At 42.0% G+C, this 17,240-nt stretch overlaps 1 protein-coding gene across 5 annotated transcripts in view; it reads left to right on the top strand.

The window, feature by feature from the left end:
• The window catches only part of PARVG (parvin gamma), a 34,713-nt gene that overhangs the window by 15,301 nt on the left and 2,172 nt on the right, over positions 1-17,240 (top strand). For 2 of the 5 annotated variants that reach the window (XM_005492751.3, XM_074539243.1), the window contains exons 11-13: positions 801-902; positions 4,366-4,438; positions 6,397-17,238. In XM_005492751.3, the coding sequence (XP_005492808.1) occupies positions 801-902; positions 4,366-4,438; positions 6,397-6,476 (255 nt within the window). In that variant the 3' untranslated portion in view covers positions 6,477-17,238. The other 3 variants (XR_012579955.1, XM_026796817.2, XM_074539244.1) reach the window with 3 other exon arrangements.

Consider the following 17,240-nt stretch of genomic DNA (forward strand, 5'->3'; position numbering starts at 1 on the left):
GCTGTCTGGGTGTTTCCTCTCACCATTAGGAATTCTCCTTTTTATTACTGTAAATTTGAAATTTGGCAACATAATGATTTCCAGGTATAGGTTAAGATATCAAGCTTTGGCCTCTGAAGTTTCTGAAGCTAATAATTAATGCAAAAATACAGCCTTTGTATTGAATGCTGCCCTTTGTAATGCTACAGGGAGTAATTTTCAGAGTCTGCCCAGCTCCTAAGGGTGCTCTCTTTGTCAGGATGGAAATAAAGGTCTCCAGAACATTAAAATGGAAATCAAGTTGATTGTTGTATTTAGTGATTGTTTATGTTGCATTTGCTTCATGGTATGAAGGCCTTATTTTCATCACATTTCAAAGTCTCATCCTTGACTGTAGAGCTTCTTTGGAGTATGAAATTGCAAGAGAATTTGGGCTGAGCACCCTGGGCTCTGGTGAACAGGTGCCTTTCTGAATTTTTCCAGTGGGCAACTGTAAGAAAAGAAGGTTTTCAAGTGTTTTGTCATACCTAACTAGGCACAATTTTCTATTATTTATAGTTATGCATTTGTGCTCATCTGAAGTGTTTTCCTATTTGGAATTGTTTGTTTTAATAGCTGTACTTTTACAAGGTTGCATTTTCACAAATGTGAATTTGGGAGCCTTACCTAACTAAATATGAAGTTCACTGTGGAAGAGGTTGAGGGAGCTGGGTCATTAGACTTTTTGCCTGAGTAACATAAAAAAAATTCCTTTGTTGCTAGAAGGGCATTTACTGGAATAGCTTACTAAAGGCAATGATTTTCAGGCAATTCTTATCTAGTTTTCAGATGGGGTTGTCTTACTTCTCCTAATTGGACAGCTAGAGGGCTACTTTCTGAATTTAAGGAATTTCTTCCTGACTCCGGTCAGCACCATGGAAATGGTAGGTTGTTCTCTAATTATGTAGAGCTTGAGCCATAAAACTGTGTGTTCTGCCTCTTGCTTGCACTGCTGCTGCTATGTGTGAAGTCCCATGCCCACAGTGTTTGCAGGAGGGGGGTTTGGGGCAATGCCAACACAGGCACTCAGTGCTGTCAAAACATCTCAGAACTGGTCAGTGTCCTCTTCAAAATTAGCTTTTCATGGGAGGCAAACACCTGTTACTTGCACTTGTTTGGCATTGGCCATGCTTCTGCAGCCTTCTGGTGAAATCCAGGGCTCTGTGTGCTGGAAAATGGGTGCGTTGTCTTCTACCAGTCTGTGCTGCAAACGGGATTTGAAGAGGATGACACGTCTTGCATGGCAGAAATGGCTCCCTGTGAGTTCCTTTAGGCTGCCCTAAAAATATGCCTCAATCAAGACATGGCCAGAACATTTTGAAGGTCCCTTCTGTGTTTGGGTAACTCTCGAGAGTTTACATCCTTTTCTCCCCCAAGGCTGGGGGCTGTAACATACTCAGCCAGACCTGCTTGGCACCTTTTTCCACCTCTACCAGGCAGATTTCATCTGTGCTTTAAAAGTAAAAGCTGTCACCAGCCAGAAGGAAATGTGTGCTGGGCTGCCTCCTCCACAGGTCTGGAATGTTGATATATTTTGAGATATCTGAGGTATTTTCAGATTGTCTCTGGTGTGGGTAGGCTTTTATTCACTTGGGTCTCTAAGTAGCTCTGAAAATCTTGAAAATGTAGCTGTTTTTCCTGTTTTGTGCTCAAATCTCTGGAAGTGAAATGTGTTAGATCTTTTTTGCTTGAGAGCTGCCAGAGAAGAAAATCTCTCCTCTGGCATGGTTTGCATTACGGCTTCCCCGCACAGATGAAGCTTTCATCTTTTCCTCAATTTTGGCACAGTTAATGCCCCTGGGCAATATTTATTTGTAACAAAAATTCTCAGAGGTCCTATATTAACAAATAAATATTCCCATGGAGCTTTTAATCAGAAAGTTTAAAAGCACAATTATTTGACACCTAGGTTCAAATGTTGTCAAAATTTTATTGCTGTCAGTTGGTAACTGTTCAAAGTATTAGGAAAAAAATTTTTGTTTTTTGTTTTATGTTTTTTTAAATCCAAGAACAGGGAAAATATATTTTGAAGCGTCTAATCAGACATAATCAAAGCATTTCCTTAGAGTTGTTTTTCTTCCCTTTCTCTTCCACTCAGTTTTCAAAATTTTTTGGTCTGTTCCCATTGAGTTGGACAGAAATTTTTAACATTTCCATTAGCATTATTCAGAGGAAGTCACTGAATATTTTCTTATTTAAAAATTCATAAATAACCATTTTCCTTTTGGTTCAGCCCTATTCTAGCCTCACAGATGTCTTTCTGGAAATGAGATAGCCCTGGTACAATTCTGGTACAAATCAAAGCTCAGACTTCCTAGTTCCTACCCTGCTCATCACTGGCATCAGAGAAGAACAGAATGGGGTTGGGTACTGCTTCAGTACAATAATTTCATTTTAGCAAAGTTACTCCTAAGGACTAGACTCGCTGTCGAACAGTTTGCCAAAGTGGTATTTCCAATTTGTTTCTCCTCTGATTCTCATTACAAAATGAAAAGCAGGATGACAACTAAAAATATCGATCAGCCATAGTCCAGCTGTCATTTGTACACAAAACATCTTTCAATTCCCCTGTGCTTTCTAACTCCCTGTTATTTTAGACATTAATTGGTGCAGTAAAGTATAAAGACATGGCCTCTGCTGGGATTTAAAAGATCTCATTTGTTGTTGGAATGGCGACAACCACATGCACTGTTGGGATCAGTGTGGTGCATCCACCTTACAGTTCCTTCTAACCAAAACAATTTCATGACAGAAATTTAGGAGGTGATCAATTTTGAGGTGCAAGAAGCTAACACTGCACGTAGGTAGGTTTGCAGCAGGGTTTTTTTTTTGGGGTCTTTATTGCTAAAAAAGGCATTTACAAGGAACTGTACAGAAATGCAGCTCTGGGTGCTCGTGAGTGTAGAAAGGTGTGTGTTTTCTGAGACAAAGAATACTATCACAAAATAGTTCAGGCTGAAACTAGGGGTGATATCTGTACAGTCATGAAATGAAGATTATGATGATGATGGAGGGCTCGTGTGCTTGTCAAAACTGTGTGAATTTGGTTCTTTTGCCAAAACAGGCCCAGAGCTGAAACACCCCAGATGTCTTGGCTGCTGTCCAGTTGTAAATTCTAGAAAACTGTCCAGCTCTTTTGAGTCAGAAAGCACAGCTGGAAAAAGCACCTTATTTTCAAGGCTTCACTTTCTTGGGGAATTACTGTTATTTCTGTCTAAAGATGCTTTTTGAAATGCACATGTTGCCATTCATTGAAAATCCCCCATGTATTACAGAGAGGGAAATGTGCCCTTTTTGCCTGTGCTGGTTCACCAAGGAAACGTTTGATTTATTCATTCCAATCAGCAAATTGTGTAGAACTGCATGGTCTTAAGCTCTCCTGTCTGCTGACTATCAGAGGAAGGAAACAAACCTGAATCCAAACAGGCAGCCTCAGTTACTTGTAAACCAGAGAACCAGGTGAAACATAAATCTGTTGCTTCACTTCAGAGCACAGGGGTTTTGCCTGGCTTATGCTTATTGTCACAACATAACAAGGAACAGCAGCTTCCCAAAGGATAAATTACCCAGATTGGCCAGTAGCTCAGGGAAGGCAGGAAGAGACAATCTGAATCCCATTCAGGTATTGTTACTTTAGAGGAAGGGAATTTGGTAATTACCAGCCAAGTACACAACTACCCTTAAGCTGTTAGAAGGTGATATTACTTAAAAAAAATCAATTACAACTACTGCTTATGTGTGTGATGCTGATTTTATGTGGGGAAGGGAGAGAAAAAAGCAGTGAGGAAAAATGAGAAAAAGCCCCTCAGCTTTCATTCATAGATGTGGGCTTAATTTCTGATGAGTGTTATTAAGGATATCATCACTACTATTACTGTGAATAGACATTTTAGAAGTACAGCAGAAACTTGTAGCTAACAATCATACCTGATCTTTGCAATTCTGAAGGAAATATAGAGAACTTTTCCCTTTTCATTTGTTCCAAATGTGGTAAGCATATGAGCATTGCTTAAAAATACCCAGAAATATACTCCATGCATCCATTAGATCCAGTTAGGGATCTAGCCTGTTTTCCCCACTAACACAAGTCTTTTACATGCAAGGTCTATTTTTAAATAAATGGATTCTTCTGCCCACCTCATGGGATATGTTTTGCTGGAGATGGATTTTACATATAATTTTATATGATAATTGGTAAAAATTCTGAAGAGCACTTCATCAAAACTAAGGAGAGGAATACGAATACATATTTATGAATCAGTTCTTCAGCTACTAGAGAAATACTTTCAAAACATTTTGTTGGTTAGAAAATATTGTCAGCTATATTAATATCTCTCTCTCCAACAGCTCCACAATGTTAACCTGGCACTGGAGTTGCTAGCAGAGGGAGGGCTTCTGAATTTTCCTGTGGACTCTGAAGGTGAGTCATGACATGCAAACTTACCTGGAATAGAACTGCTAACATCCCAGCTTAACAAAAGTTCAGGTAATTGCAGGAAGCAGGTTCTGGAAATGACATTGGCACATTTCCTTATATGGCTGCCCTACAGCTCTGAAAGACCTTTTTTTTAAAAAAATCATTATTTTTATACTAAAAAAGTTGGGTTGTTATAAGTTTAGTAACTTTACACTAAACTTGAACTGTTTAGTAATTCAGTATTTGTTAAAATTTAAACCAGTGACAGCTCCTAGGGAAATTACAGCAGCTGAGCTGGAGGCAAAGCTATTTTCTTGTCTTATAAAAGCTTTCAGTGCATTAAAAGCAAGCTTGTTTCTGTGGGAAGATACCTTGAAGAATTTCTCTGGAAAATCAGAAACACTGATCACTCTATTCAAACTCAGAAGAGTGGTGGGTCAGTCTCCTGAATATGAAAGTCACAGTTTTTCTAGTGGCTTTTATGCTTGGTTAAGACTTGGGAGCTGAATCTTGATCTCCTTCATTCAAGTGAATGCTTCCATCCCTGAATCAATGTACATGCATGCTCCTCTTTCTTTCTCCACCACAAAAACAAGCAAACAAACTACATTTGGATGAGTCCAGTTTTCCAATTAAAATACTCCACAGAAAAATTTGGTGACAGCTCTTGAGAGGAGGAGGGATGTGGTTAATTAATGGGTGATGCTGTGGTTGTGAAGTCTGACTTCTTGCAGGGCACATAATCCCTGCATTCCTCTACAAGCTTGTTGCTGAAAAAGGAAGTCAAATCTTTATTAAAAGTAAAAAGTAGTATTCCAGTTCTAGCTCCCTGTTAGTTATTTGTGAGTGGGTGCATGTGTTGGGTACATAACACATGGTATCATGGAGAGGGAAAGAGAGGATTTTGGGCTTCCTTTGTTTTTCCTTTTGTTCTCTCTTCCCACTACTGCTTTGGTGATGTCAGCAGTTTGCATGCTGGGCATCCAGAAACTGTGGGCTTTTTGCTGTGCTGCACAGAGCTAGGAGCCTGGAAAGCTAAAGAGCTTTTATTTATGTTAACATTAATAGAGTAATGGGTGTGGGCTCAGGTCTCCATGCTGAGATCCACCTTTAGTGTGAAAAGAAATAGATCTTTCTTCCCCCCCTTTGGCTTTCCTTCCTCCCCTATGGCTTTTCTGCACTGCCTCAAACACAGAGCTGATCAGTATAAGAAATACTAGTGCCAGCATCCTCAAGTCCTTTACCTTCACTGTGGAAATCCTCAGCTAGTGAGTGAATTTAATACTATTTAGGAGTCATTGCTAGAGCTACACTATTTAGATTCTAAAAGGATCTAATTTTACTAGTATTTCTTTGTTGGTCTTTCTCCCAGTGATTTACAATACCATAAGAAGAACAGAAACCCCTCTGAATCCAGTACCCTCTTCCACTGAGATTTTTAAATAAAAGAGCAGTTTGTATAGCCAAGAAGAAAGAAGCTGAAAACTGAACGAAAAAAAACCTCCATACAACAGAAACAAAACAAAACCAATAAAAAACAATGCATCAAATGGCAGCAAAACATGATGGAAACACTACAACAAATAACAAAGTGTCAACAAAAAAAGTGTACAACAAAAAAATAATGATTCCTAACACAGAATAATCATAAAACCTTCAAGATATAAAGCCCTATTAAATTATCTACTCTGCTCTTTGCTAATGAATTTCTTGCTCTGCATTATTTGCCCTTATTTGTCTTCCAGCAGCAGAAGTCCCTTTTCTTCATATTGATTTAATAAATTGTTAGTTTCTACCTCTGTAGTTCCTATTTTGCTTCCTGTTGCAATTCAATTGTCCAAGTTCACATTATAATTGGGGAAATGTGGGAAACTGTCTTTGGCAGGTGCAGTCTCATCCTGTTCCAGGGATTGCTAATACTTCCCATCTGGTTTCGTTGTCTCTGGTTTGTGTATCCACAGATATTGTGAACGGAGATACGAAGGCTATAATGCGAGTTCTGTATTGCTTGTATTCCAAATACAGAACCAAAGAAGCATGAAGAACAAGGCCAAGAGCTTGAGCTGCCCTTTTTTTGTGTTCTTTTTTTTTTGTTTTGTTTTGTGGTTTGGTTTTTTTTTTTGTTTTTTTTTTGTTGTGTTGCTTTGTTTTGTTTTGTTTTTGTTTTGTTTTGTCCCTTGCAGTCCATGGTATGGTTTTTGGATTCCCAGCTCTGTTTGCCACTGCTTCTGGGCATGCACTGGTGTTTGACACTTGCTGTGTTAACACTGTATAGCAAATATGTTGTTCATGCAAGGTTTCACATACACAGCCGGAGCAACTGTAAATGTGTTTCCACAGCTGGTGTTATTCTAGGGCTGTAGCTCTTCTTCCAGATCCTGCCTTCTGTATTCCCTGAGCCCTCCCAGTGCTGCAAAGAAATTAAATGTGTGTTTTTTCTGGGCCCTGTATTCTTTGCTCCTGAAGGTGACTTTGAAAGTTGTTGCATCCCTCCCCATTTTCCTGCTTCGGGAAGTCATTTGGAAAACTAGAGATGAGAAAGACCCACCAGAGAGGGAGGGCTGAGACACACCTCAAGTTCAAAACCTGCTTTAGAGGGGTGGCCAGTGCTGTCAGACAAGAGGATATGAATGGGATGCCAAATGAATAGATAGCAAAAATGAAATGTGACCTTAGCAAGTGTTTTATAAATATTTCTGTGCTCATTTGCTTGAATATGGAAAAGGCACTCAGCACAATATGCTGGTGTGAAACTGCAGGAACAGGGGGTTCTCCTGCACAGCTGTAGAAGGATGCCCTTATTTCCTTGCTAAGCCAGTGCCAAACCACATCCAGCTCCAATTGCAGCCCTGACACCAACTCTAGCTAGTAGGGATGCCAATCCATGTCTAGCATGCTTTGAGAGGGAGTCACATCTGCACTTTTTCTGCAGTAAAAGGTGGGCAGATGCTGGCTGAGCTCTGCAGCTGGTGGTGGTAGAGGCCACTACGGGTGGGAGCAATGAATTCAGCTTCCCAGTGCCTCTGACAGCTGAGTCATCTCAAACTCGTCAGGCTCTCCTAGGTGAATTTGTCCAGCAGTTTCCTCTGGGTGCATCAAGGTAGCCACAATTTATTAATCATCACCCTCGGTCTTTCTTGGGGGATTTAAATCAGAACTCCTTTCAAAACCTTCATCTATTCTCTTGACCTTAAATTTATGTCATCTTGTATAAAACTAGAGATATAATTAGAAAAAAAAAAGTTTCAGTATTTTTTTCACTTCCATCTAAAATGAATAAATTTCCTGCCATGGGTCACTTTGACATTTGATCTCTGGTCTGATCCTCCATCTGTGTGTTAATGGGAAACCAGAGCTCACCGGGTGCGAGTGCTGACATTTACAGAGGAGAATTTGTTGTGTCTACCTCTGGATCATGCAGCCCAGGGAAGATCCTTAGATAGCAATACTGATAAGTCTTTTGAAAATGGTAGCACTGCAAACTGCCCTGAGACCAATCCCTTCTCCACCAAGAATTAGCTTGTGACGTTTTTACAGAGAAAAATACAATCTTTGGTGCCAATGAGCGACCAAGATCACTTGATTCCCCAGCGAATATTAGTCGTGGTGCTGATCTGGGCAATTTAAGTAAAGAATACTTGGTTCTTTCATTTGCAAGTCCTCACAGGCACCTTGCTTGACTCCTTAATGGGCTTCCAAGAATCAACTGGGAAACCTGAGAAGTTCATTCTTGCTTCACAGAATTTTGTAACACTGCACATAGAACATGCATTCATTGTAGAATGAAATGCTATTGAGCAGATAAACCCAGGATGTGGCTTGTGGAGAGCAGGGGTGAGGGGGCAGGAGGGCCTGGGCAGTGATTTGATAGCAGTCTGGCCTTTTCCTCCTGGGAAGTTGTCCTAAACCTCTTGCCCTGTGCTGGTGATCAGAATTCAGTTCCAGGGTGTGACTCCAGGCATATGACCTGTGGTAGGAAAAAGCCACCAGTGCTAGGAGGATTAGCTAGTGCTGCCCTGGTTAGATGGTTCTGCTCAAGGAAACTGCTGGATTTTAATCCATGTGCTCTGAGTTTTGTGTTCCATGCCTCTGACATAAATAAATTCAGTGCTTGTACTTCCAACAGGGGAAGTCTAGATCTTGATATTTAATGAAAGAAAGGATCATATTCCTTTTCCAACACCAGCTTGCCTAAACCTGTTATAAACAAAGTCATACTTTTGAAAACATACAGGGGAGAAAAGACAGTTAATGTGCTTGAATCAAAAACATGCTGAGACCAAAAATTAATGTTTTAATCTGCTTTTTATGCTGAGAGCAAATTTCTAATACACTTGATGTGTATGACCTCGTTGATAAAGGATCTGTCTTTGATTCCTGAAACATGCTGTGGAATTTTACTAATCCATCATACAGACACCCATTCCATAAATTGGTGTAGTATACAAATGCACTATTTACACTTGAGATATAGCCACAGTCTTGGCACCATTTTAATAATAAATATAAAGTGACAGAGCCAAAAAGAATATGCCAACACCTGGTTTAGTGGGAGGTGTCCCTGCCCACAGAAGGGGTGTGGGAACTGGACAATTTTTAAGGTCCCTTCCAAAGCCCTACAGGAGCTTCTGTTGCTTTTCCTGTCTCACAGGCCAGTGGTGCTGTGGCTTTGGGTCACAGCAGTAGCTGGAAAGTGGGACAGATCTGAAGGGTTCCCAACTCTTGCTTGCTATCATCTTTCCATCATCTACCCATCCAGAATAGCCAGACTCATCCATAAAAGTACATATTTCTGGAGGTGGAGTAGCAGGGCTGTGAAGAGAGAGCTGCAGGTGGAAGGGGCAGAGTTACCAGGGTGACTTTAAGCGAATGTGGATGCACAGAAGTTTTCATTAACAGGATCAAGCCACTGACAGAGACTGGTATTGCCTGTAAAGCCTGAGACAGGGAATTCAAGAGCTGTCCCTGCTGTCAAAACTTCTTCTTCACCTTGGGAACTGGTTCTGTCAGGATCACACTGATATTTGTCACCCCCATCATGTGGCTGCACCCTGGAGCAAGGCCCTTGCTGCCTTGCAAGGGGGCAGGGGAACTTCAGATAGAAAATTCTGGCAGCCTTCACCTGCTTGATGGGTGGGAGTGCCAATAATAGTGTTTGTCCTTTCCCCTTTTCTTCCTTTCCATTTTTCCCCTTCCTTTATTCTTTCCAAATGGTTTCTATTCTGTTGTTTCTTGCAGGGAGCCATGCTCACAGTGGCTGCTATAAGTCTCTTTGGCAATTAGGTTTTCAAACCATGAAAGTAGCTCATTCAAATTCTTCTTCTCCAGGAGCTGTGTTTGTGTCTGTATGAAGGGACCTTGTTCTTTCCTTACAGGCTGCTAAAATTTCCCCAAAGAGTAAAAGCCATTGTTAGCTTTTCACAAGTGATTTTTTTTCTAGTCAAATAATATTTTAATAATGACTTGATGAAAGTGTTACTTTGAAGGAAACAAATGAGTGTATATGAGCCTTTCTGCTCACTGTGGAGATGGATGGATTTGCTCTGCCATTCAAAATTTTCTAGGATGGTGAGACTGTGAACAGGATGTAAAGACTGAGGTATGGAGAGATGAGTTTTGAGACAAGTGAAAATGAAATCAGGACAGCAGTACTGCAGACTGGCACATCTGTGCAGTCCCGTCTTCTCCATTAACCAACTCTACTTTCTAGAACTTAAAAATGAGGAGGAAAAAACTCCAAACACAATGAACCACCTCTGGGTTTTTTGCATTTTGTTTTCAACAAAGTGCATCAGGGTACCTTTGCCATTCACTTCCCCCCCGAGTTTTCTAAAGTTTTCTAAGCCTTTTCCCCTATGTCATTCCTTTATTATCAGAGTCCTTCAAGTCATTCTGCTGTAGCCATTGTTTAAAATTAAAGTTACTAAGGATTTTTTCCATTGATGCCCTCTCTCAGCCTGCACATAACTCATTTCACACCTCTCACCCAGGAGCCAATAAAATAATACAGAATAGCAGCTAAATATTAGAGGAGAATGGAGTAGCTTAGTCATAAACTGATTAGTTTTATCTGTAGAACTGTAACTGGTTGCTTAGATGGGAGTTCCCCAAATCTGCTGTCATGAAATGCTGGGGAATTGGAGTTGGGTGCTTCATGCTGTTCCCTGCACTCTGTTGCAGGTGCCTTTGGGATTTACCTGCTCCAGAGAGCTGCAGCCTGCTCTGAACTTATCCTAGGGCTGCAGCGAGCACACACCCCGTGGCAGTGGGGTGCTTCAGCTTCCTTTGGGGAATAGAGCCCAGCTACAGGGTTGTGCCCATGCTGGTAAATGGAAAGTTGAAATATAGGATCTGAAATGGCAGTGGTGTAATGAAAATGTGATCTGACCCTAAACACCGCTGAAGAACACAATTCTGTTATAAAATAGGAAAAAGTCTGGATAATTTGGGCCACATTAAGTTATACCAGTGTCACAGTAAGATAAAGACTCCTAGTGGAGTCAGATAGTTGTATTTTGTCAGCTATTCTGCAGACACGCCGACTAAAATTATAGAAGAAATTAATAAACCTAAATTTACAGCCTCATTCTAGCATCCAATTTTTCTATGTGTGCTTCCCCCTACACATTTCAGTATTTTGGCATTCTGACTCCTTGCCCACCCCAATTTTCCTTCCTTTTGTGTCTCCCTTGTGGTGCTGACATAGGTGGTCCAACAACTCCTTCCCCTCTTCATACTCTGAGCTGCCAGGATGTCATTGGGAAGGTATATGGTAGAGAAGCTGTATTTGAAATGCAAAAAAGCTGTGTAAAAACTCTGGAAACACCAGCTGGCTGCTGTGTATAAGAATGTAAAATATTTCTCAGTGGTGCAAGAAGAATTTCTTTATCCTTCCTCCAACATTAAAATAATATCAAAGATAGCAGATAACATTTTGACTGAGCCAGCGTGTTAGGGATACAGAAGTACAGCCAGATCCAGTAATGAGCTAATTTTCCTTCCCCCTTTTACCTTTTGATGCAGGGCAGCTGAGATATGTGTGTCTGTCTGTGCATAGTTTTCCTGGCTGTATTCTCTTTTTTGGCAGGAAAATGTTGAATATGGAGGGTTTGAAATTTTTGGAGGGTTTGAAAACTCCAACAGGTCAGCCTCCTCTGGTGCAGTTGTTGTATCCTGGTGTTTTTTTGTGGTTGTATAGAGGATTTCTGGATGCCCATGGGTAGGAATTGTGTGTGCAGCACTGTAGCTTCTACTGGGTGTGTCAGTTTGGCAGTGAACAGGTGGGGCTGGGGAAAGGGGTTTTCCTGGATCTGGGACACCAAGAGGGCAAGAGCTGTTGATAGAATTTCTTGTAGGGGATCCCCACTATGGAAATATTGACTCTGGCTCACTGCTAAGTTTAGGACCATGTGAAACACGTACCCTGGACTTTATGCAGAGCAGATGGTCCAACAGGCTTTACTGGTTGGAGTGTGTCAAATAACAGATTGTCTAGAAAAGTTTGCTTGCTTTTGGCAGACAATTTAATTCAGCTCATAGTGTGTTACTGAAGTTCACTGTGCATCTCTGCAGAAGTGGGCAGCTAACACATTTTGTGTCATCTGCTATACCAAAAGTTTTTAAAATAATTTAAAAAAAACAAAGTAGAAGTTGTGTCCCTACTTGTTCTCTTGAGTGGAGGTAGGAAAAGGCAGCTCCAGTGTGTGAGTAGAAAATGAAATCCAGAAAATTGATTCATGTTCCAAAGCCACAATCTCCTTCCAGCTGGTACAACTTTTTTGTTTTTTTCATTGTCTTTTAATTTGCCCTTTGAAATAATTCCTCCCTTTATTTTAGAATCAGGAAAACATACAAGTCTCAGGCTTTATTGCAAAAACCCCACAAAAATAGATTCTGCAAACTTTTAACATCTGCACAGAGTAGGCTATTAAGTGTAGTACCACTATCATCAGATTCAAGAAACCCAAGTAGTGTTCAATGAGAAGTGAGCATACACAAACATGAATGTTAAAGCACTGATAAAGCTACCAGATTGATCATATTAAGGATGATAATCTTGTGAAAACTTCCTTGGAAGAACTAGATTCTTCAGATCCCTTTAGGTAAAAGTAATATTTTTCGCTTCTTTGAAGCAGTTTATTGAAAATATTGTAGTGCAATACAGGAAAAAGTACCCCATTTGAGCTGTTTCACCTAGACTGGTCTGTAATGCTCAGCAGGCAGGGCAAGGCTTTACACCCAAATGATTTTCTGTGGTAATGCTCTTTTAGCTTTATCGGATGTATGACAGTGTGAAACTGCTGTCCAGTTACCTCCTTGCTATTTAGCTGAGCTGATATATTGAGCACCCCAAAGACCTGGCCTGAGACAATGTTTACAGGTAACACCTGAAGAGCATAAAGACCTGCAGACTGTGCTTGTACGTGATCCCAAGGGGTGGCCATGTCTTTAAAATGGCCTTTAATAAATATTGTATCTGTAGCCGTGAATCACTGTCCAGGTTTTACGTGTCAGTGCCGCATTGCAAATCTTGCAGGTGAAATCCCTTTGCTAAGGTGAACCTATCTGTGCCCAGCTCAGGCTGGGAGTCAGTAAGATCAGTGAGTTCTTCAGTGTCAGCCCTAAAACCCAGTCTTTTCCCTTCTGCAGACCACTACTCCAGTGACTGCCTTGTCCAAATGGGTGGCCAGCATGGCCAGCAGTGCGTCACATGCTGTGACTGGTATGTAGGTGCAGGGTGGGACTTCTATTGACAAGGACGAGGGTGGGGGGATGCCCTCACTCTCCACAATTCTTGTGCATTTTTCCAGACCCAGACGACAGCAGGCTCCCTCCACACTAATCCAGTCCTGCTGACAGACCACGCTGTTGCCAGCTGGCACAGTTTCATTATGACTTTATTATTAATCAGGGTTTGTCAGTTTTCTATTGCTCAGCTTGTCTCCTTCTCAGCAGTCGAGCTGCCACAGCCCTCAGTGGGGTGAGGGGACTATAATTTTCTGTACCTCTTTTCCACAGTCATTTGCTATCTCCTGGGGAGAGCAAATATTGCCCAGAGTCTCCCGCTCCATGGGTGAGGGGATATGGCAGTATCTCTGAGGAAGTGACCTGTGAGGAGGGGCAGAATTCACAGAATTCAAAAAGTCACTAGGTTGGAAGAGACCTTCAAGATCATTGAGTTCAACCCATGCCCTAACATCTCAGGTAAACCATGGCACCGAGTGCCATATCCAGTCTTTTTTAAACTCATCCAGAGATGGTGACTCCACCACCCTGGGCAGACAATTCCAGTACTTTATCACTCTTTCTGTAAAAAACTTTTTCCTAATATCCGACCTATATTTTCCTTTGCACAGCCTGTGTCCTCTGGTTCTGTCAGTTGCTAAGTGGAGAAAGAGACCAACCCCACCTGACTACACCCACCTTTCAAGTCTCTGTAGAGAGTGATAAGGTCACCATTGAGTCTCCTTTTCTCCAGGCTAAACACCCCCAGCTCCCTCAGTCGTTCCTCACAGGGCTTGTGTTCCAAGCCCCTCACCAGCCTCATTGCCTTCTCTGGGTGTGCTCAAGCCTCTCAATGTCCTCCCTAAACTGAGGGGCCAGAACTGGACACAGCACTCAAGGTGTGGCCTCACCAGTACAGGGGAAGAATGACCTCCCTGCTCCTGCTGGCCCCGCTACTCCTGATACAGGCCAAGAAACTGTTGGCCTTCTTGGCCGCCAGGGCACACTGCCGGCTCGTGTTCAGCTGGATGTCGACCCCATGACAGTTGTGAGTTGTGGCAGGGCAAAGAAGGAAGTGGATTTCAGTTTCACCTGGAGAAGAAGAGCAGTCAGGCACAAGTAGCCTGGAGGAGGAAGAAACTTGGCTGGTACTGGGAGGATAGCTGGAGGGTACACAGGGAAGGTTTATATTTTCTCAACAGCCTCACAGTTCTCCTTGTCTAACCTTTCAAGAAGATGCTGACAGCAGAAGAACAGAATAACACAGGCGAGAAAACACAATCCTGATGGATGGTTGGGAACCTTCAGGTCTGTGTCCCTTAGAGGAAAGGGTTCAGTGACCAGCAGGCTGAGTGTGGAGTGCTTTAATGCCAGCTCTGAGGTCCCAGCTTGTGCTGCTTCTGATGGTGCAGAGCCTGAGACAGGTGGCCTGAGTCTTTGCTGGAGCCCAGCTGCATGTAAGCTGTCACATAAATGCTCAGGAGAATACCCATTGGGGAAATGCTGGCGGGCAGACAGTACTTCCAAAGAGATTTTTTTTAATGGCTCAGTAATCAAGTGTATCAAAATCCATCAGCAAACAACCTCACTGAGCATGCTGGAAAATGCTCTCTGACTTCTCACTGCCTTGCTCTTGTGAGGTTATTCCTACAAAGCTGGGTAGGAAATGCTGCCAGTACTGGTGGTAATAAATGGGTGGAAGTGACCACACAGCTCTGAGGGCAGAAGAATAAAGGTCTCTCAGAGGTGACTGTGTGCGAGGAGATGTGGAATGTGTGCCAGGCAGGTAGTGCCTTCCCTCCTACCTCCTCTACCCACAGGAGGCATTGATACTGTCCAAAAATGGTGCTTTCTCTGGGCCGTGGGTGTTCTTTTTTGAAGACTCCCACCACTGACTTAGCTGTGAATTCAGTGGGAGTTAAACCAAATTAGAGCATGTTGGAAAACCCTTTTCAAACTACATAGTCTGCCGTTGTGGGGATGCTGCATGGATGCCTTCCAGGGCCACTCCTAGACCAAGCAGGATTGTCACAGAGTGCTTGTGAGAGTGACAGACTCCACCCAGAGGACACAAATGGAAGGCAGGGTGGGAGGAGTGTGGGCACCTGGGTGCTGACCCGTTATGGGGAGAACCATGGATAAATGTCTGAGAGGTGATCCCACCTCCTCCTCATCACAACTTTCCTCTGGAACAAAATCTATCACAAACTTGGTGGCTCCAGAAAATCCACTTGTTGCTGGCTTAGAGCCAGTGCAATCAAGAAAGCCTCCTTTGCAATCCTAGGAGCGGCATGAACTGCTCACTCTGGTTTTGCTCATAAGCTATTTTGGATTAGCTGCAGATAATTGTGCTGACTGTTCAGTGGCATCCTCTCTGCATACTTAGCTATATTTGCATGTAGCAAAGAGTATTGGACCTTATTACTTTCCAATATCTCTGATTTCCTCTCATCCAAGCACTGAAGCAAATCCAGCATGAGGGATTTAAGAATTAATTGTCTATCAGGGAGCTAAAGCAAGTTTATGGAAATCCTGCTTGCATTATCTTTGGAGAAATGCTGTGGATAACCAGTAGTTTCCAAGCAAGGGGTTTGGGTTTTAACTGATTGATAATCAGGCATGGCAAAATCCATCAGCAAATAGCCTGAATTAGTGTACTGGAAAATTAACTAATAGCTGGAGGTATGTTCTTCTCTGGAATTATTCTTTCTGTGATTTGACAGCTCTAGTAATCCAATTGCTGTGAGTTTAATTTCATATTTATCTTTCTGTGAGGAGGTGTTTTAATGCTTGTTTTAGCTTGCTGACTTCTAATGAAGATTATTTATTAAAAAAAAAAGAAAAAGGAGGGTGCTTTGCAAACAAGGAAAGCCAGGGTGAGGTGCTCCTCATGCCATATGCTGGAAGCAGGGCAGGGGTGGCCAAGGGTGGTCTCCACAGGAAAACATCTCACTACCTATCCATGGCAGGGGCAGGCACTGCTCCTGCAGAGGGAAAGGGACTCTGTGGAGATGCTGCTGCATAACCTGTTTCCCAGGTGTCTTTAGGCCCTGTTGCTTTTCATTTTACAATGCTGTTTCTCACCTCTCTGTAGCCTCTGACTGTGTGTGGAGGGTGTGTGTGTGTACTCATCTGCCTTCCTGCATAAGAAAATCTGTATAAAATTCCCTTTTGAGGTGCCCAAATAAACATACTGACTAAATGGTGAATAATCCAGTAAATGAGAAATTTCAGGAATTTATGATATGAGAAGTTGAAAATCTGAACAAACACATGCTGAATTAAAGAACTTTTCATGAAGGTGAGGGTTTGCCAGAAAGACTATTGTTAGATGCAAATCTGCATTTCTCTGTGATTACAAATCAAGGCAGAGATATCCTTTAATTTGCAAAGGGAAAGAAAAAAGCACTGATGTAAACCAGCACCTCTAACTGAGCTTCTCTGTGCTAGAACCTTGGAGGATGGCTCTGCTTGGGTAGAATCTCCTGCCTGGCTGTGATGGAGTGGCAGTGCACTGGGACATGAGACTACCTTATGTGTGGCCATAGCTCTCTTCATAGAGAGCAGCAGGCACAACTTTCCCAGGAAAAATCCTAAGGAAACCTGTGAGAAAGCTCAGAGAAAAAAGAAAAACAATTGTTATCTCTATTTGCTACTCTGGTTGCTTGGCACATGAGGATTGTGTTATGAAGATTGTTTACCAAAAGGTAGTTTCTTAATTGGACTCTGGTGATGGTGTTTTTATTTCATTTGACCAATGGGAGCCACATGTGTATCGAACTGTCCAGCAAGGGCACTGGGTTTTTCCTTTTAGTATAGTAGTAGTATAGTATTGGTGTAGTATGTAGCGTGATGTTGTATAGCTTAATAAAGCTTTTGTTCAGCCTTCTACAATCATGGAGTCAAGGGTCGTCATTGCCTGCTCAGGGGGCTCCCTGCAACAATAATTATGAAGGTTATTTTTTTTAAGGCACAATGGTCACACTTAGAGCCTTTTTTCCCAGATTCCAGTGTCTGAAGTATATTCCTGATAATTACCATGGGAAGACCCCTTGTGATAGTGGTATCTTTGTATTCCCTT

This window comes from Zonotrichia albicollis, chromosome 4, assembly GCF_047830755.1.
Source record: "Zonotrichia albicollis isolate bZonAlb1 chromosome 4, bZonAlb1.hap1, whole genome shotgun sequence".
Lineage (NCBI taxonomy): Eukaryota > Metazoa > Chordata > Aves > Passeriformes > Passerellidae > Zonotrichia > Zonotrichia albicollis.